A 21,289-nucleotide genomic window follows, 5' to 3' on the forward strand; every position below is an offset into this window, starting at 1 on the left:
CACGGCAACCGCATCTCCTGCGCTGATGGGAGACCAACCTGGAGAGAGTACGAGCAGAGGACAGACAAACCTGCACGCAAGCACACAATCTAGCTTATACCCCCCACCCCAAAATAAAAAAAAAAAAAACCCCATCATGGTTGAATAGCTTTGATTCTTATGTCATCCATCTCTAAATTGCCTATTACTCTGCCTGTCAAAATGCCCATCCTGCATTGCAGTTTTTCCCCCCTCTTATTCCAGCTACTTGTGATGTGTTGCAAAGAACAAACAAACATGATACTACACTGAGGTATGTATTTCTATAAACTCCTGTATAACTGAGGCCTGTGCTCAGAAGCAACAATTGGGCTGCAATTAAAATATTTTGTGCGGCTGCAACAGTTTTGTGAGAGTAGCAGGGAGCTGGACTGGTGGCATTGGGGGTGGGGGGGTGCGCGTATGTGCGCTACGCTGAAAAAGCATGTGAGCGGCAAGGAATGTTTGCTAGACAATAGGAGACGCTTCCCCATTTGTCTCCATCTGTCTGGCGTCTCTGCTGTCGTACAGATACAAAACCCCCATCTTCATTTGCTGGCTCTGACACCGGCAGCTCATCAGACGCGGCCAATCAGAGCCTAAAAGCTTATCAGCAATGTCAATGATAAACACAGAGGACACACTCTGGCACAGCACACAAACATGCCCCAAGGTAACCGACTGAGAACAAATATACGGCTAAAACCTAGGCCTAAAATGAACAATTATATAGCCGAAACCTAATTTGAACTGTTTCAACTAATTTCAACTTCAGCGTAAAGGAAAACTTGGACCCGCGCTCCAAAAATTAGTGTCAGTTTCAGGGGTTTTTTTGGCTTTTTTTTCCCCACCCAATGCCAAGATAAACTAGTAGCCCTTGGTAAGATTAAACAAAACTTAAATCAATACATGTATGGAAAGAATCTGTGATTTTTCTTTCTTGTCAACATGTAAATCTGCTTTCTACATATTTCAGGTGAGAGAAGAGTAAAATCTGACTTTGACAGAGATAAAGAGAAACACAAGTAAACCTGAACTGTAAAATAATCACGAAATTATATTATATTACATTGACACATACACAACTAATACTGTATTCATTTAGGTGCAGCAGGAGGGGGACAGATGACTGCACTGCTATGTATGCTGATGGCTCACACAACCTTATGCACCATCTACTTTCTGCAGCACACGTGCACACACCCCATCTATCCTCCTGACTCTTGGTTAATGGACAAATTGCAGTGGAGTGATACTTTTGGGTGAGTTACAGAGCCAGAGGCATCGGTCTTTAGGAAAGTCTGAGAAGACTCCTCATACGTATGCTCTGCTGCTCCCTGCTGCCTGCTCAGGTAACTGCAGGCATTACAATCAAAACTCCCTGTTCGCCTTGACAATCTGTCGACAAGACAGCCCACATATAAAGGTGTGAAATTTAAAACAAACAAACAAACGCTTTGGCCCGTCAACCTTTTGTTCCAGAAATTACTCCTGCACAGAGCTAAAAATGAGAACGCCTCCTCTCCTCAGCTTCCAAGCCCTGCAAAATTCACCACAACAAAACACACACTGGGGGGGGGGGGGGGGGGGGGTAGCCATACTAACATTAACGGGCTGACTGCCAACAGATGTTGCTCTGTAGTCAAGGTGAAAAATGGAAATTAGTTATAGCATCTCGAATGAAATTCAGTTAGCGTTTCACTGTGTTATCTCAAGAAACCAGTTATTACAGCTCTTATATTAATCTATATTTTATCAGAAGTAAGATTGTTAAACATACAAATAATTACAAACACATTCTCTCAACATCCGTTTCATGTAGTTACATTTGTGCCGTTTATGATTTCTGATGAAACAGAGGACTCCAGAGACATAAAACACAACTTCTGTGTTAATGTCCAGCATCGGCGTAAAGGATGATTTTACTTTCGTCCTTTATCACAACTGTGAAAGAACCACCGAACTTTTTTCTGTTTCCCTCCATTATTATTTTCATCTCAGCTCAGTTCAGCAGACAAGGTCACCGCCGCGGGATCTGGATGGGTCCTGTTGGAAAAACCGAACGTCGCAACCTCAATTCTGGACTGTCAGCTCTCTCGACAAGCGGCGTTTCACTGCGGCGCTCCCTTCGCGCTGTGGTGACCCTGACCAATCACACGCTGTGGTGAGAATTCTCTCATGTCTTGCCTCACATCATGGGGCAGATGCATGGAGGAAAACAACAGTTACACTATGGAGGATCTAATAAGTGACGTGAAAGTTGGCTCTTGTTTATCTTCTTTCGATGCTCTTCCTACTGTTTTCATGTGTGTGTCTACATGTGTGTGTCCCCCTGGGTTCGGCAAGTGTTAATAATCCAATTTCCCAAGTCGGTCACTTCCAGTTTGTTTTTGGGGCAGGGTTCGCCTCGAGTCTGTCACTCAGTACTGGGTTTGTCGATGGGCTCTCTCTGGGGTGGCTGTGATGATGCAAGTGGACCAGTTTTAGTTCAAGTGATGACAAGTGACGGCTTTAGGAAGTTGCAATCTCTCCCCCTAGGTGGCGCCATCCCTTCTGCTGCGTCTCCAGAGGAGGCAGAAACTCTGCAACATAGATAAGACGATTCAGAATAGGAGGAAGTTTGAAGACGGTGTGAATTAATTACTGCACAGTCCCCGTGCAGCATCCTGAAGGCCTCTTATCTGAATGTCCTCAGCTTTCTCAGGCCTCAGCTGTCTGTTATCCTCCTGCCTTTGTGGTCTCTTGTCCATATTTCATTACATTTCACGTAAACTTTTACCATAATGCACAAAAATAAAAGCATGCATTAAATCTTATCCCTGCCCTTGACATTTTAACTTCTGTCATATTGGATTCCTTTGTTTTTTGCATAATTCATGCCGCCTGATGTGTGCCATCAATCAAAACATAACTCTGTACCAGATCTGAATGCAAATTTCTTTATGATTTGCCTCTGATCAAATTGGAGGCTCTAATCTTTCAGTGATGCTGTTTATCTCTTTGAATTGAGGGCAAAAAGGAGCACAAACAAACGCTTACTGCTTACCGTTGTTGCTGCAGTTTTTGTTGTCTTTATCAGACGCTTCTTCCTCAACCTGAGAGCAAAGAAATCAATACACCAGAAATATAAGACTAATCATTTTAAAGCAAAGACTAAAGAAAGGCTCCTGGATTTAAATAGAATACAAGAACAGGCTATGTTTAGAAAACCGAAGCTGGCATAGAGTTGCATGCTTCCCAGAATGAAAGAGGAAAGGAGTGGTTCTTACCTGTTTCCTCCACTTCAGCTCACAAAAGATCCGCTCAAAGCACTCGTGCATGTAGTTGAACTGGGAGGAAAAAGTAGACGTTATTGTAATCCAGGCTTCTAATACACCACAATTAGGAGAGTCACTGTGTAAAAGTCATGTTTCTGTTTACTTTTCCTGCTTCTCATTACTAAAGATTTTATTACACGTGAAGGAAAGTGGGTTGATTAATAAATCGGGGATTTTCCTATTTATTAAGCGTTTGTTCCCATCAAGGTGTGTCACTCTAAAAGCTGCTAACACAACAAAAAAACCAGAGAATGGCACACTTGAGTGTACACTTACATACGGAGTGAAGATCTTGACCCAGCGAGGTTTCTTTTCTCCTCTGGCATACTCAAAGCAGAAAGCCATCCCCTCCTCGTCCGTGTCCCAGCGCTGCATCTCCCCCCACTCAAAAGCTATTACCTGGTTCTGAGAGAGAAACAAGAGATGATAGAAGTTAAGCTCCATGCACAGAAATCTATACAGTGGTCCCTCGTTTATCGCGGGAGTTGCGTTCTAAAAATAACCCGCAATAACTGAAATCCGCGAAGTAGCCAACTTTATTTTTTACAATAATTATAGATGTTATAAGGCTGTAAAAAACCCCACTACACACTTTATACACTTTTCTCAGACAGGCATGAACATGTTCACATTTCTATCTCTTGTTTAAACACTCTCAAAGTTCAAACCTTGTAGAAAAATAAGTCCAGTATTATAGAATGAAACCAAAGGCACCCGAAGGTGACAACATTTCGTCGACAGTGTTGCGTGTTGGGGAGAAAACTTACAAACATACAGTACAACACTTCAGAGTCACACTGCTAGCGATCGAAGATGTATGTAAATTTGACATTCTGTACTGTGCAGGAGATACGGCACGAGATTGACTGACAATGCTCTACAGCCAATCAGGACGCAGAACACAATGCGCTGTAAAAAAACAAACAAACAAAAAAAACAAAGCATGCAAAATTGCACCAAAAAAAATCTGCGAAACAGCGAGGCCGCAAAAGGTGAACCGCGTACTAGCGAGGGAGCACTGCATTGACGTTTAGCTTAAAAATATAAAACGTTATCTATTTAAATGCTCACCTCCAGCGTGCCGTCCTCAGTGCAAGCATGCAACTTGAAGTGATTGATGCTGATCGCTGTGATGACGTGGCCCTTCCTTCTGGAGTCACAAGAGCAGTGGGGGAAGACCACCTCGTTGTAGCCCTCGCATGTCCGCAATAGACTCAGGTACTACGGTATTATAGAGGAAAAGTAACAGTCAACTTTATTTTCCTCCACAGAACACACTAAGGAAAGAAGTTAACTTATGAGAAATCTCATTACTGATGTGACAATGCTGTTTTTTTATTGTTAACACATTTGAGCTGACGGTCTCAGAAGAGCTTGCAGTTTGAGCTGTGAAGACTGACTCACAATGTGGATGAACTATAACACTGCACTCACGTCCACGTGTCTCTGTCATACAAACACGGCTGTAGATCCAAGTAAAGTATATGTAATTTTTCTGCTTTTTATTTTGTTTTAAGTTTAGAAAACCATGCTGAATACTTCCTAACATTTGGAGCTATTAGATAGCTTGTCGACACGTGAATGAACAAATAAATGAACCTTTTTCCTTCTAAGGCTGACATTCAAAGCCTCAGAAATGCTGCGTGAAAGCAGTAACATAGCTGCGAATGTCATCCAAATTTACACACATGCCACTTTCAGTTAATGTTCAACAAATATTCAAATACACCCAATTCCTTTATCTCTCTTTACACCACAGAGGGAAGAATTCTGAAGTGTGAAAGGCTTCTGAGACTGTCCATTTTTATTTGGTAGTGTTTTGGTGATAGCGCTGGTCAGCAGGCATAAAGTGTACTTATTCCAATCCCCTTCCTGAACAAAGACTGGTCTGTGGTACTGACCGTGGCCATCTTGCGCTGCTCTGCCAGTTTCTGCAGCTGGTAGGATTTGTCCTCTGTTTTTATGAATCCCTTCTTCACATCATCCAGTGCCTACACGAACAGGGAGAGGGGATGGGGAGACACAACATTTATCATTTAAGGTCATAAAATATAAACACATATATACATTAAGGCCATTCATCATGAAGGCATTCTCCCTTGTGTGAGAAAATTCAAACAATGACCGTAAAAATTACGTATGTGCATTTTTAGGCAGTCACAATGCATTTCTATATATTTTATTGAATGACTTTCAGCCTCCTAGCCCATAACTTTAATGCTTTGGTTCACTCTCGTCTCACAGCGTCATTTCTGGCTACAGCAGGCAGCTGTGCACCAACTGTTCAGCCTCTCTCTCAGCTGTCTTCTGAGAGTGTGAGAATATTAGAGTTATATTTGCCAGGTACAAATAAATGAAAGTGTACTTCATAACTGTGTGTGTAAAAAACAGCTTTTCACTGATATAACAATCTTTACCAGCTTAGTGGGTGATATGTCACCATTGTGTTCCCAGCTTTGCCCCCTTGGACAAACCCCACAAAAGTCATGGAGTTATTGCAGGTTCGCACACACTGGTGTGATTCTTTTTCATGAGGCACGCTTTAATGGGTCACTGCTGAACTTTGCATGCTTATCATGCTTCAGCTAGTGACCTTTACTGGTCAGTGGACAGCCTGTAGGTGGGTACTGAAGCTAATTTTAGTGAATTTAAATGAGGAGTATTTTTCTCAAGTTCACCTCTTCTACTTGAAAAACTGTGGAGGTTTTTGTGGATGTATTTGCATGAAAACTGACCCGAGGTGGGGCTTTGACCAGCTGAGAAATTATTAACTTTGGGTGTCGACCCAGATCTGGATCCAGACATTTTAATAACATTGTAAGACAAGGCAAAAATGGACATTTCACATCGTATCTACATAAACGCATATTTAGCTGAAAGAAGAAGAACCTGGGGATCATCTTGATGTCCTCGGGAAAAGGAAAAAAGACAGAGACTCTATTCACCCATCTTGTGAAGGGAATTTTTCAGCCTCGGAAGAAGTATGATATCTCCGAGCGCTCTTTTATTAGGGTGACATTATAGGTAAAGGCTTCTGTTATAGTCTGTGTCCAGAATTATAACAGAAAATACTCCTAAGCTAGAAATAATTCAGTCATCACAAAGTGAGAAAGCAGCTAGCAGGTGCCACAGTAGCTCACCTGGTTGAGCAAGTGACCTTTGTGCTAAAGGCTGCAGCAGGGATCCAGGCTCAAGTCTGGCCCTGAACATTCCCTGCATGTCAGGACTGATCCAGGGATCTTTTGCTCGTTAGGCCAATGTGTAAACCACTACACTACGGAGCCACTGAGACCAGTATGATCCGTTTAGTGTAAATCAGCAGTGTAATTGACCAACTTTCCCTCAATATGTTTAAGCATTTTCAGCTCAGAAGAATAAACTCTGAATCAAATCACTGTGTTCAGCTCCCCGAAATCCACGGCAAGAGGAATCCAATTACTGTTATTACCTGGTGAAAGCAGTAGTGCAGTGCCAGCGGATTGTCTCTGAGCAACTCCTCCTCCTGGAAGCTGAACAACCATTTGCGGAGTGCTAAGCAGGTCCCCGGGACGGCCGACGTGTAGTTCTGCACATATAGCTTGTGGGGAAACTCGTTAGGCGCCAGCTTCCGCACTGCAACAAAAACCGAGTAGAAGGAGAAGGGTGATGAACGGGGTTTGTTACTTAAAAAACCCCCCAACATACTAGTAACCTATACCAAAATACCTGCCCTTGCTGCCCATGATTACTCATATACCCAGAGGCCCAGTGATTTAAATTCAGAGGGTTTTATTTATTTTTAGTGGTCATGTCATAAACCCCCGAAACAGGATGTGCAAATTAAACAGGAGAGAATGTGAAAAAAAGGTCAGACATCTTTCCATGTGAAGTGCAACAAACACACGTGCAGCTCTTACCAAAGGAGTGGTTGATAACTTCAAACAGAGCAAAGTAGCTCGCCATAATACTGTCCATCCCAACCTTCATCACTAATGCCTACAGAAGATCAACACAACATCAGTTAGTTGTGGGGAAAAAAAACACTGATGGAAAATATTGTACAATATAGCTGTACAACTGGGAGTGGTCTTACCTGATACACCTGGTCTGTGGTACTGTTCTTACGGACTCTGACGGAGATGGTGGTCTTGTCTGGTAGGGCTATCCGCAGTTCTACATCTGACACGCCGTTGTAGTTCTGTACAGTGAAGCCAAACAGAATGAGAACAGCTGTAGAGCTGTGTTTACCCCAGTGGATTAATGAGGCTTTGTACGTGCTTGTTTGAATATGCAAGCCTTTGTTTGTTCTAAGTTACCACTAAGTACTTGTGGATTAAAAAACACAAACAAAAAACCAACAAGCCATAGCCAAACAAGACTTACAATCGGCAAGAAGTCTTAATCCCCCAAATTGCGCTTCTTTAAATGTGGGATTACATCAGTGCATTGGTATTTGTTTTGCTGCTGCACTTCCTTAAAACACCAGCAAGGTAACCAATTTCCAGCCTGCGTCACTGGCCAACACAGCTCTCAACTAAGCTCCCTTTAACCAGTGAAAGCTAAATGATACTAAATGATTCTCAAAATAGGCCAGAACAGTTTAAATACAGCTTAAGAGACTTGGAGTCAGATCCAATGCTGAAACCCCCCCTCCATTTTTGAGTTTGAATTCCTATAATTATGGAATACAAACAATAACATCTTCGGAAATTAAATCTCTAACTAAGATAGTACATATCTGATAATATAATATAATAAACAAAAAATGGACTGTTGAGCACTGTGCCAATTCAGAAAGTCACAAGTCCTAACAGTTTGGTAGGAAAAGAAAGTTCAACCCACAATATTTCAACACCCAGAATAAAAAGTCGCATTGCTACAACAATAATGCACGAGATGCATACCTCATCTGATTCCGAGAGAAACTCCTGCATGATGTCACTCTCCCCAATCACCCGCACAGAGCACACTAGAGACGAATAGGAAGGGAAAAGAAAAATGGCGAGCAATATATTAAATCAAGGTAAATAAAATAAACAAAGGGCAGCTAAATAACACTATGAATCCAGTGTTTAGATTTACTGTGTAATTTAGAAAACTAATAACAGTGGGTGCATGGTGTATTTTCCATCCTAACTACATATTCAATATTTAAATACATTTAATTCTTCTGGGACAGAAGAGCTAGTGATCTGTCCAAATCATCTTACCTCGCTCGAGATATTCCTCCAAGCCTCTACGTCGTGCATCCAGCTGCTGTTCTGATAGGGAGAAGGGCCATTTACCAGGAAGCTTTGGGAAGTTGAAGTTGGAGAATTCCCTTTTCAGGTTCTGGTGCAGGATGGCAAACTCACGATAGCGTTTTGAACACAGCTGCCTCCCTGACATATACACATTGTATACCTAGATGCATTAAAAAAAACAAAACATGAAGCAACTTTAGAGAAGACCGAGAGAAGGAAATGATTGCATCAGAGGGTTAAAAGTTTTCTTTCTACCACAGCATTAAAAAACATGTTTAGAGCAACCACAGGAAGCCGTTTCTTCTGTTTTGTTTTTTTCAAGAAAGAATTTAAGGTAACAGTGTTGCCTCTACAGCTGCCTTGGGAGGACGGACCACCTCCTGAGGTGAGATGGGTTGAAAGATCTTTAAGAACTGTCTTTAGATCGAACGCTTAAGCTCAAACATGTTATTCCACTTAAAACTGAAGACGGACAGGTCCAAAAGTATTTTAAAAATCAGGCAAACACACACACTCGTGGCCGCCCTCTCCACCCTTCCAGAGAAGCCCAGTCCCAGGCGGAAACATGTCAACTGTCAAATCAGCACTTACCACAAACCTCTCGGAGTGCTGTTCTACGTGCTTGTATGTGGGAATAGAAATGGGCACGGCCTGCTTGTCACTGTAGTCGTAGTTGGGCTGGACTTCCTCTCCTCCTTCCAAACCGTCAGCCTCCTGAGGTGGAACAGACAGCACAGCCAGAACCAGCTCCTTCTCCCCAGCACGGATCAGGTCCACCACCTGCTTATGAGTTGCACCTTCCACGTTCACGCCATTACTAGAAAAAAGAGAGAAAGAGCGCAGGAGAAACATGAGGCAAAGGGGAGGAACAAGCAGCTCTGACTTGTTCTCACACATTCAGACTATATTTGAATTGGAAGTTCATTCAACTCTCTACAAAAAAGGGAATGACGGATACAATTCAAAGCATTTAAAAATACCTCTGGAGAGATATTAAACTCTCTCCAGATTCCAATTCTATACAATAAATCAATGCATCTTCCAAAAGAAAAAAAGGACCTGTCACTATTATAAGCAGTTAAATTTAAAGCTAGACTGGTACAAAACAAACTTTAAAAAAAGCTTTGACCGAAGGGATTTGGAATGTGAGAAACGACCACACTGATAGATAAACTGCACTTGGTGCGGGCTGGTTATGTCGCAGCTGATAACTGATGCACTTAATGCAGTCACTACTGCTACAGATCAATGCAGCTGGGATTACAGTAACACAGTATAATCTATACATCATTCGAATAAAACTGGTACTCTTTTAGCTGCTAATGTACGCACTGTCCTAACATACTGTCTGGTAATATTAGCCCATTGTTCCCCATTTACTAACACAAGGCTGTGAGGCTTAAGCAATTAGGTTGGCTCCCATGTCCTTTTTCTCCTGGTGCCTTTTTGACTTCGCTGAGAGCAGATGGCACAAGCATCAGGTGTCTTTGCTAATCTTCCAATGAGAAACTGTGGGACAGACACTGAAAAGGAGGGGGCGAAGAAAAGTGTAGGCGTAGGCCTGCCCATTGATTGCCATGTTAGACGTAGCATTTATCTGTGTAGTGTCACTGACTTAAAATAGGAAGTTAAACATACAGAAAAAGAAGGGGTGTACATAATAGTTAACAGAAGAAGATTTGGAGTGGGGTGATGGGGGGGAGCTAATCTGAGTTGTTTGAGTGAAAAGCCAAATTAAGGGTGGGACAGAACCAAAAGGGTGAAACTGTCGTCATGACTACAATGTAAATTTGGCTAAGGCAGAAATAAAAACAGTATTAATACTTTTAATTGCTTAGTGAAACTGTTTGATGAAATATTACTCAGAGCTAAAAATAATACTAACAATAATAAAGAAATAATAATATAAAATAATTATATGCGAGCAGATATGTGTGTCTTGCAGGCTTGTACTGTTATTAATTATATTTTTTATCAGCCATTCCACTTGTTACTCTTTATTGTAAAATAAAGTCGCTGGTGAAAACTGATAAAAGCTCACTGATTAACAGTCAACTGATCCCCTAATTTGGCAGCTGGGAGGCACAGTGGTTTACACTCTGAGTACAGAGTCATGGGTTCAAACCCGTGGGGAGTTTTCATGTTCTGCCCATGATTCTGTGGGTTTTTCCCCAGCTGCTCTGGTTTCTCCCACCTCAGAAAACCGTACCAGGTTAACGGTGCTTATGTGGGCCCAGGATGCTCTCGCAAAAGAGGTTGTCGATCACTAGTTTCACTTCCTGGTTATATAATGTTTTACAAGTTGAACTTTACTGAACACAGCATTATCTTCTAAAAACACACACAAGGGCGAAGCAAGGTCATTTTTATTTGTTTCCCCTTTTTCTTGTCTTTTAAGGAAATCATGAAAAAAACAAAACAACTATGCTCACTCAGGCAGTAGTGATACACTCAGACAAGAAACACCACCTGAGCTGCTTACTGTAAATAAAGTACATTGCTGGCTTTCTTTGTTTGCTAAGTAAAATGCTGACAACTAACATATTTAACCGGCTGAAGTCCAGTTATGAGGCTTTTTTTTTTTTGCAAAATGGTCAAACGGGTTAACAGGTCACATGATAAGTATTGCCGCTATCATATGACAGCAGAAAGAACTAATGAGTAAAAAAAACAAAAAAAATAAAAAAAACCCAACGGAAAACAACATGCTGATGCCTCAGCAAATGGAAGTGAGAGCAGTGTTCCTTCTTTACCGTTTCTGTTCTTCCTTTTTCTAAGACAGCTTTATTGCTCCACTGTCAAGTGACATCAACACTACTCACACTAACTAAACACTGATTTTAAACGTAAGCAAAAAAGTTTGTAAGAACTGCTCTATTACCATTAACACTTCAGGTTTTACTGAAGGCCAGGGCTTTACATTCCTGCTTGTAGATTTGTTCACTTGGCTGACATTATTACAGGTTCTGTGTATGGACACATTTCCTGTTACATTTAAATGCCAGCTATGACTCAAAGGGAAGCAGTGTTTCACCGAACGCTGATAAATGGAAAGAGACTTGAAAGCAGACTTGACGAATGCTGGCACGATAGATAACATAAAAGCACTTCTAAAATGATCTCTTCACGTATATCAAACCCACTCGAGGTTACATATAGCGATAGAACAAAAGCAAACCCTAAAAATCAATAGAAAGCACCTCAAACTTCCCATGTAAACAGCACGGCTGGTGCGAATGCTAGCTAGTGAAAGCAAGTAAGACCACACACTCCTGTCATATGATGCTGAATTTGAGTGACAACACTGCCATCCTCTGTCATTTCACAGGCTAAGAACACATATGAACACTATTATGCATATGACAACGCAGTGGAAAGTGGACTGTCGTCTAAATGTCGTCCTACATCTCCCGCTGGAGCTGACACTGAGCAAGGAGCTAGCCAAACACATTAGCTACCTGGCTCGCTAGCGAGCTACAGCTAATCAACATGCACAGGCTGTTGTCCAACTTATGTAAGCTGGTTAGCTTTCTAGTTATCTCACCGGAGCTACAGCCTTAAATATTTACTCAGGTCAAAACGCTCCAAAGCTGAATAATTAATAAACTAGTGAGTTACTTTAATGGCAACAAGAAGCAAACCTCGAAGACGGAATAACACATGCTTGAAACTGGATCCACACAGGCTAAACTGGGTAGCTAGCTCCAATTGCTAACTCCGCGTCCTAACTGGAAGGGACAGAAGCTGACTTACACCTCCAGGATCCTGTCACCCTTCACTATTCCGGCTCGGTCCGCAGCACCTCCGGGTAAAACAGCGCTGACATGCTGAAGAGGGGCGTACAGCTCCCCGTTGATGCTCCGAAGCTGTCCTCCTTCGCTCACTTGACCGCGGACATTAAACCCGTAGCCGGACTCCGACTTGACGATCCTGACCATCCGCGGTCCCGATGTGACCATTGCTGCGCCGTGGCCCGCGGTGCCAGCCGACGAACCGACAACCGGACCGTTACGGGATGCCGAAGGGAGAACGGGCCGAGTTTCATCGCCTCCTACATCCGCCATCTTATTCACAGGCACTACCCCTCTCCAAATCGGCGTCTTCCAGCAAATTCAAAACAACACTCGGGCTCCGATCCTCTCTGTGAGGTTAGCTCCACAGACCGACTCTGTTGGTGATAACCCGCCCCCTGGCAGCGTCACGGGACACGGCCATGCAACGTGACCTGCCGGAGGCGTCACCGAAAGTGTGTTGTTTACTCTCGTTTCCATTCAACGCATTGAATGAAACAATGTCGTTGTTGATTAAAACGCATTCTTAATCCCTTTATTTTCTACTAAACCCTTTCTGTTTTATCTTAACAGACAAAGAGTGCCAGTGATTGCATTTAAATGATGCTGCAAACTTTGCAAACGGCAGGAGTTAAAGGATGAGAGGCACTGGACCCAACCACTATTGAGAAATATAAATGTATTTTTTTCCCACAATTTTAGTTATGATTCTACAGAGGAATCCAGAAATAAAGACATTATAATTATAAATACGTACAGCATTTTATCAGACATGTACACATATAGTGCTGTAAAAATATTTAGCTTTTTTCTGATTTCTTCTATTATTTTAATATTACAGATAACCTCGAGTAGACACAAAATGCAAGTTTTAAATAATTATTTCATTTATTACCAGAAAAAATAAACACACCTACCTTACCCTGCACTCACCCCCTAAACCTAATACCTGGTTTTGCCACCCTTGGTAGCAAGAACTGCAATTTTGTGAGTCTTTCACAAAAGCATTGGATTGGAGTCCAATCTGTCCACTCTTCTTTGCAGAAATGTTTTTATTCACCCACATTGGAGGGTTTCTGAGCTTAAACGACCCCGTTTAAAGTCATGCCAAAGCATCTCAAATGGTTTTAAGTTGAGACTTTGACTAGGCCACTCCAAAATCTCAATTTTGTCCTTTTTGAGCCATTCAGAGCTGAACTTGTTGGTGTGTTTTATGATTGTCCTGCTGCAAAACCCAGCTGCACTTCAGAGCATGATCTGATGGCTGGACATTCTCCCTCAGGATTTACTGGTAGTGAGCAGAATTCATTGCATCAATTACAGCAAATCGTCCAGGTCCTGAAGCAGCAAATCACCCCAGACTGCCATGCTACCACCACCATGTTTGACTGCTTTGACTGATATTCTTTTTATTAAATGCTGTTGTAGCTTTACACCAGATGTAATGAGTCCTAGTATCACTGTGGTTCACCAGAGTCCCAAAGCCTTAGAAATGTCTTTGTGATCCTTTGCAGACTGATGGATGTTTATTACTTTTTTCCTCTGGTGTTCTTGCTACCGAGGGTGGTAAAACAAAGGCCGACGACTTTATCACATAGGACCAGGTTTGTTTAGTCTTTCCCCTTAATAAATAAAATCATCATTTAAAAACTGCATTTTGTATTTACTCGGGTTATCTTTGTCTAATATTAAATTTTGTTTGATGATCTGCAACATGCAAGAGTGACAAAAAGGCAAATAAATAAATAAATAAAATAAATCAAGAAGGGAGCAAATACTTTTCACAACCTTGTCTTATTTTAATGTTCAACATTTCTTTCTCATTTATGCTGAACAGCTGATTGTTTTATGTTATCTTGTGTAAGCCTGCTAAACAAGATTGCACAACACATTTGCTGATTCCTTGTTTTAGAGTACTGAGGGAGAGATAAGCTGTCACTTCCTGTCTTATTTGATTGGAATGAAAACTTGCAGGTTGTAAACCACTAAACCACATGACTTGTCTTTATTGCCAACAATGCACTACGGTAGAATAATATGCAGTCATGTTAAAAAAGTTTTTGCAGACATATAAAACTTAAGTAAACTCTTACCGTTTCCATAGGAATTAAGAGGGCAAGTATTAGCTAGTTGCTGCTAATCAAATGCGGTTGATTAAATGATCATCAGCAAGTGTGAGCGCTTCTATAAAAGCAGATATTTTGGCAGTTTGCAAGTCTGGAGCATTCAGGTGTGTGTTAAAAGAATGCCACATTCTTGCCAAAGTGCAATGCTCAGAGAAACTGCAACAGTCCATCAACTACATCTCAGACTCTGCCTAGTTAGCATGAACAAATGTTAAAGTTCATGACAGTACAAATAGAAAAAGAATGAACAAGTACAGCTTGTTTAGAAGTGTTGCCATGAGAAGGTCTCACAAATTCAAAGTGGAGATGTTAGGCCATGATACTCAGATATGGCAAAAAACAAACAAATCATATCAGCACAAATACCTCGCACCAACTATCAAGCACAACGGTGGAGGAGTGAGGGTTTGGTGATGACTGAAAAAAAATAGGTGCAAGTGTAGGCCAGAATCTTTGTAAAACTCTGCTGGAAAACCATGTGGACCTGGGGCTTTGTTGTTTGGGAGATGCTGTGGGGCTTCTGGGAATTTTGGACATTGAAAGAGGTGAATCCAGATCCACAATCTGTCATGTAGTTTCGGTAGATTTATCTTCTGCAATGTCAGCGCTGGAAGGATTCATCTGTGTGGAGTATAAAGCTTCATAAAAGAGTAAAAGATTTTTTTTATTTGTTGTGGATCATGAGTAATGTTCCCAGTGGAATCCTTCATAGAATAAATAGTTGTAGTTGTTTTTTCTTTATTTAGTTTTAACTGTTCTGTTGTTTTTGTTCTACTTCTAATAAAAGCGTTTAATCCCTGCTTTATCTTATATGAACAGTAAGATATTATTTTCCTCACAGAAGACATGGTGAAACTGCTGATAGTGATTGGGCTTGTTTTGCAGCCACAAGACTTGGCCACCTTGCAGTCATTAAGTTGACTAAGAACTCGTCTGTATACCAAAGTATTTTCGAGTCAATTGTGAAGCCAATTGTCTGACAGCTGAAGCTGCAACAGGACAATAAATGTAAGAACAGCAGCAAATCTCCAACAGAATAAATGAAAAAGAAAAGACTCAAAGTGTTACAATGACACAGTCAAAGTCCAGACCTCAGCCAGATAAAAATATTGTAGTGGCACTTTAAGAAGGCGGTGCAAAAACAAATGCCCACAAACCTCAATGCACTGAATTCAATTTCAATTCAATTCAATTTTATTTATATAGCGCCAAATCACAACAAAAGTCGCCTCAAGGCGACTTTTACAATGAAGCAACATTGTAAAGATGAGTAGGCCAAAATTCCTCCACAGCAATGCAAGAAACCGATAAAGTCATACAGAAAGTGATTACTTCAAGTTATTGCTGCTAAATGTGGTTTTACAAGTACTGAATCATGGGTTGTAGGTATTTTTTCACAGTACTGCATAGAAGCCTGTGAGAAATTATTTTTCACATGACTCAAATATCCATCGTATTAGTACTGCGAACGATTGCCTAGAATTCCAAAGATTCATTCATTGATTAATTTTCAAGAAAAAATGTACAAATAAAGTAGCAAAAGTGGGAGATGGATAACATTTTGAAAATACTATATGCAGCAGTGCAACACACACTCTAACTATGCAACAAAAGCTATGAAATAAACAGGAAGGGTATATTGTGCCCCAAGTATTAATTCATTTTCAGTCTTACAGGAGTTACTTAAATGTTACACAAGCAAAGTCATGTGCAAAGTCATGTGCTGTTGTCATGGTTTTCTAGGAAAATGGGAAATAGATGCAGTGATTTATGGAGACCTGGACAAAGCTACATGGAAATACAGCACAAACAACAAAAACAGAATTTGAATGATCCAAAAATCTTTGGTATGACCGCCTATTCTTTGACATATTAGAGTAGTTTTCTAGCTAATTCTTTAAGTAGTCTTCAGGATTAGCTCTCCAGGTTTCTTCAATGACCTAAAAAACATTTTTTGTGTTGTTTTTTTTCTGTTGTCTGTCACAGTTTTGTTGCAATATACCTTCACCTTATAATATTTGTGTAATTTAGTACATAGCAGTCTTTTCTCCTTGCTTTCCTATCTTAAGAATGACTTCTTTATAGCTTCCTTACACTGAGACTATTTCTAATGAGGCTTTGGAGCCACTGAAAGTCCAGGGACACCTTCAGAAAGTCTGAAGCACTATTGCTCAAGACAGCACCCTATTTTTGCAGGATAACAAGCGAACAAGGCAGAGTAGCTAATTCAAACAATCAAAAAAAGTACAGCGGTTAAAATAGGTTTTGAACACGTCACCACTTTTCTAAGTAAACATATTTCTAAAGGTGTTATTGATGTGAAATTCTCACCAGATGTCAGTAACAACTGATCACATCCACACATGCAAAGAAATGAAACCACAGATATCCTTAAACTGTGTATAAAACTGAGAAATGACACAGGGAAAAAGTATTGAACACGCTTACTGAAATTTATTCAACACTTTGCACAAAAGTCTTTGTTGGTGATGACAGCTTCTTGATGCCTCCTGTATGGAGAAACTAGTCGCATGCTGTGCTCAGGTGTGATTTTGGCCCATTGTTCCACACAGTCTTCATATCCTGAAGGTTCCGTGAGCCCCTTCTGAACTCTGACCTTTAGTTCTTTCTATAGATTTCCAATTGAATTCAGGTCAGGTGATTGGCTGAGTCATTCTAGCAGCTTTATTTTCTTCCTCTGAAACAAACTGAGAGTTTCCTTGGCTGTGTAGTTGGGATCATTGTCTGCATTTCATCTTCATCAGATGGCAGCAGATCTTTATCAAAAATGTCTCGGTATATTTTTCCATCCTTCCTTTGATTATATGAAACGTGCCAGTACCGTACGATAAAAAACAGTCCCACATCACGGCGATTTTCACAGATTTTCTTCCAGTATTTCACAGGCTTATCTAAATGTTGTTCAGTAAACTTTAAACATGCTTTAACATGCTTTTTCTTCAGCAATGAGCATGGATACAGGGCAACGTGGTTGAGTGCATTAACTATTGTTTTCTTTCAACTCTTCAGATAATTCTTTTCACTCCTCTGTGTCACGGTACTGGGTCGTGTGACCCAGTGTTTGAGTTTTATGTATTTTTTGTATTCATTGTCAAACTAGTTAATTTCTAGGTTGCTGTTCAGACTTTATTTCTTAGTTATTTCTGTCATCTCCCCCTGTACTCAGTAAATTCATGTCATGTTTCATGTCTGTGGTTAAGTTCATCTCATGTTTTATCTCCATGTCTATGTCTCCGTGTTTCCTGTTTTATTTTGTAAGAGTCTGGTGTTCTTTGTTCATTGTAGTTAGTGTTACTCTCCCCTGTATTGTCATTATGTTTCATTCGAGTCAGCTGTGTTCTCATGTGTCTCCACTTCCCCTGATCACCTCATGTGTGTATTTAAGTCCTCAGTCTTCCTTTATTCGTTGTCGTGTTGTCTGTGTACTGCTCCCTGGTCAAGTTAAGTGGTTTTCAGGATTCTGTGCAGTTCATGTTTGCCATTTGGTTTATGTTGTTTTTCATGCAGCTGCACAATGAGGTTCCGTGCAGGTCATGTCTGTTTCGTCACGCTATTTGGTTCACAGTTACCATGCATCTGCACAGCATTCTGTTCACAGTGATCATAGTTATTCTTTTCAGTCAGGTTAGTGTTTCTCCTGTTTAGGATTTTGGTTAGTTGCAGTCTCTGTCCCTATTATGTTTTGTCCACTCCCCTCTGCATCAGCCTGAATAAAGGCTCGCTCTCAGTTTAAGTTCACTCCCATCTCCTCAACTGTGTTCGCGCCTGGGTCCACCACACACACTCTCCACACGGTCTGCCCCCGCTGACCGTGACACTGTGCTTGAAATCTTGCGGGGAGTACCTGGTCGTGGCCGGTTTATGCTGCAATTATGTTCTTTCCACTTTCGGATTATGGCCCCAACACTGAAACCTTCAGTAGTTTAGAAATTCTTCTTTAACCAATGAAATCAGTATGTTTTGCAACAATAAAGTTGCAAAGGGCCCGAGAGAGCTCGTTAGTTTTGCCCATCATTAAATGTTTCTTCATGCATTCAGTACTTTTTCCCTGTGTCATTTCCGAATATTACGCATATCTTAATTCATTGTGTGGAAATGGGTTCCAAAACTGAAACCCAGAGTGTGTTAAATTTAAGGATGTATGATATAAGGATGTTTTGCTTAAGAAGTTCACTTTTTATTAGTGAGATCAGGCTTGTGTTCTTGCTTCTTTCAAAAGTTTCTTCAGTGCAACTTCAAAAAGCCTGCTCTGGTAGATATTTTCAGTTCTGCATCTCTGTCAGCGTTGGTGACATCCTTCCTGTCAGAACTTGCAGTGGTATTGCTCCTTTCCTGAAGACACTTTAGGAAACTTAGACGATACTTCAGCTGCAAAGCATGAACTCTGCTGATAGAAAGATTTTGATTTCCGAGGCAAAAATTCTTGTTATCATAAGCCTTCCAAAGATTCTGCAATTGCTCAATACTGGAACAAATAGTTCTCCCAGTTAAAGAATGCACAAAATGCAACTCTAGTCTTTCAGAGAGAGAAAAAAAAAAGATTTATTTCATTTTGGATTTCAGTACAAGTTTGAATTCACTGTCATATATTTGTGTTTATATCTTTTTCAGAAAAGCTGTCAAGGGACACTTCCTGTCACCGAACGGCAGCTCTCTCAGTTGGCCGCAAGGTGGCGCTTGGATCCTTATTTTTCGGTGAAGAAATCGTTGCAGAGCATAGTGAGGCAGGCGACCAGCGTGACATACTCTTGAAAATCCACAGTGCCGTCCGCGTTTGCGTCCAGATCCTTGAAGATCTTGTCCAGTTTTGCCTTGTCAGTGGATTTCTGCAATGGAGAAAAGTGTTAGCTTGAATTTAGACACTAAGTGATCATAAAACAAAGAACTGCTCAGCCTACTTCTGCCCAAATAGTTGCGCAAACCACAGTGGAAAATCTGTGTATTTTCCACTCTCTCAAAGTAAAAGCTCTGCATCAGTATGGCAGTGTTTTCAGGCAACCTACTGGGTGTGAGATAGAGGGAGGATAGAGACCACTCACGCCAAATATGTCTCCAAGCTCATTTTGAAGAAGTTCCTTCAGCTCTCCCTTGCTTAGGGTGAGTTTGTCTCCCTCCTTGCCAGAGTATTTATGAAAGGCGCCAATGAGCAGTGCCATAGCCTGCTGGATGCTAGAAGACATGCTTGGGGCTAGTTTAGGGAGACAGAAGGAAAACAAAATGTTACGTCTGAGACTGCAGTGGTATTTGTTTATACAGGAAATCCACACTGATTAAAGAAAGATGCCTCCTCTGAATAACGTTTACACATAATTCTGCTATGACTCATTATCTGGTGCAGATTAGGCTGAATCACGTGGTATTGTGGTCAAATGTAGGATCTTAACAAAGGACATCATTGATATTTGGAACACGAGGAATTATTTAGAACTAAACGAGGGGGGAAAAGGGGAATAGGCAGGGCCTGCTTGGTAAAACCAGAGTGAAAGAGATTGAGTCGTTTAACCCTGTGAGGTCCATTTTAGGTTTGCCTAAAATAATGATGCAGTGAAGCTACTCAGTTACTTTTGAACCACTTCTACAAATTACATTGCTAATATATTTAAATTCTGGAATTATACATGTATACATGCAGTAAAACATATGCATGTGCAAGTGCATACTGGAGGTCATAGCAGAAAACAGTGGCTGATATTACTGTTTGTCTTTGCCAAAGTTTCTCTGGGTTCTCAGTGGAGCTTGATAAAAATAAACTCAAGATTTCCACCTGGGCCCCACCACTCTTATTTCCCTTTTCAGCGGTCTCTAATGTAGCGTCTCTGCCAAGTGACACAGGACATTGTTATGGCAACAGCAGAAGGAGATAAGGAAGCAGGTTGCAGCTTAATTAAAGTCCCCAAAGCAACATCAGATGTCTGTTCTTCTAACATAGTATATCTAAATTATGCGTTCTTTCCACTTGACTGTATAAACCCAAGAGATTTGCTAGTGGTTATGTTGTGAGTCATACAATGTTTTTCCCTCTCTAGGGTGCGCTAAGCTGAAGAAACTTTGGCATCAGAGAGTTTGGAAACCGAAGGGAGTTACAAGGAAAGAGAGCACAAAACCTGTACCGCATCATTCCTCAATTAGGTTGCAGTTAAAGGTGAGAATCGCTCCTAACCCCCCCCAAAAACTTTAATGCATTCGTAAAAATGAGTTTCCAAACAAGTTAGTTGGATTCAGACAAAATGAGCTCAGTCTTTTGCAGCATCAAGTTTCATAAGCAAGAAGAGAAGTTTAAGCATTAAAGTCCACATGGATGTGATAAACTTTGCAGTTCATCAATACTTTTCTGCTAATTCTTAATGTGCATTCATACAAAACTAACTGTAATGAGCATTGCTTGATCAAAACGAACAAACAAACAATCAAGAAAACCCAGGAAAAGTTTCCAGAGCGAGCAAAAAAAGCACTTGTAGGATTTTCTACTCACCAGTGCTGAGGTTTAAGACAATTGGAGGCTACTGTTGATCTTGGTAGAGCTGTTGTGATGAACCAGTGGGTGGCAAAGATGCTTTATACATCACCACACCCAGTATCCCTCCCCCCTCCCTCTAGAATGCTCCTTTCATCTCCAACCACTCCTCCTTCCTTCACTTTTTTAAAACATATTCTTTAACAAACACGACACTCGTGTGCTGTTACAGTGAATGTTTGCATTTGAGGATTTGGAGAATTCTAAAAACTTGCTGCATGTTTTACAAAATGTTTCTGATGTTATGATCTCAGGACTGCTTTTGAATCTGGAATTGCTG

The 21,289-nt window shown here is 41.0% G+C and overlaps 2 protein-coding genes across 2 annotated transcripts; both read right to left on the reverse strand.

Annotated features, from left to right (window-relative positions):
* Positions 1–1,753: 1,753 nt before the first annotated feature.
* On the reverse strand, positions 1,754–12,737 carry snx27a (sorting nexin 27a). Its single transcript, XM_026156137.1, has 13 exons — positions 12,311–12,737; positions 9,149–9,374; positions 8,525–8,717; positions 8,219–8,283; positions 7,408–7,512; positions 7,232–7,310; positions 6,784–6,947; positions 5,237–5,326; positions 4,407–4,556; positions 3,612–3,740; positions 3,288–3,347; positions 3,065–3,113; positions 1,754–2,600 (listed from the first exon to the last, which is right to left on the reverse strand). The coding sequence occupies exons 1-13, from the start codon at positions 12,619–12,621 to the stop codon at positions 2,530–2,532; spliced, it is 1,692 nt and encodes a 563-aa protein (XP_026011922.1). The 5' UTR covers positions 12,622–12,737; the 3' UTR covers positions 1,754–2,529.
* Positions 12,738–19,010: 6,273 nt separating this feature from the next.
* On the reverse strand, positions 19,011–21,048 carry LOC113015368 (ictacalcin-like). The gene is made up of 3 exons (XM_026157390.1): positions 20,968–21,048; positions 19,535–19,683; positions 19,011–19,321 (listed from the first exon to the last, which is right to left on the reverse strand). Exons 2-3 carry the CDS (start codon positions 19,673–19,675, stop codon positions 19,181–19,183), a joined length of 282 nt encoding a protein of 93 aa, XP_026013175.1. The 5' UTR covers positions 19,676–19,683; positions 20,968–21,048; the 3' UTR covers positions 19,011–19,180.
* Between the last annotated feature and the right edge of the window lie 241 nt (positions 21,049–21,289).

Source organism: Astatotilapia calliptera, chromosome 22, assembly GCF_900246225.1.
Source record: "Astatotilapia calliptera chromosome 22, fAstCal1.2, whole genome shotgun sequence".
NCBI lineage: Eukaryota > Metazoa > Chordata > Actinopteri > Cichliformes > Cichlidae > Astatotilapia > Astatotilapia calliptera.

Coding starts and splice junctions, on each gene's coding strand:
- snx27a (XM_026156137.1), bottom strand. CDS start 12,621: ATGGCGGATGTAGGAGGCGATGAAACTCGGCCCGTTCTCCCTTCGGCA. Junction 8,284..8,524: donor GGAGGAATATCTCGAGCGAG/GTAAGATGATTT, acceptor ATTCGTCTCTAG/TGTGCTCTGTGCGGGTGATT. Junction 3,348..3,611: donor TCAAGATCTTCACTCCGTAT/GTAAGTGTACAC, acceptor TTTTCCTCCCAG/TTCAACTACATGCACGAGTG.
- LOC113015368 (XM_026157390.1), bottom strand. CDS start 19,675: ATGTCTTCTAGCATCCAGCAGGCTATGGCACTGCTCATTGGCGCCTTT. Junction 19,322..19,534: donor AGCTTGGAGACATATTTGGC/GTGAGTGGTCTC, acceptor TCTCCATTGCAG/AAATCCACTGACAAGGCAAA.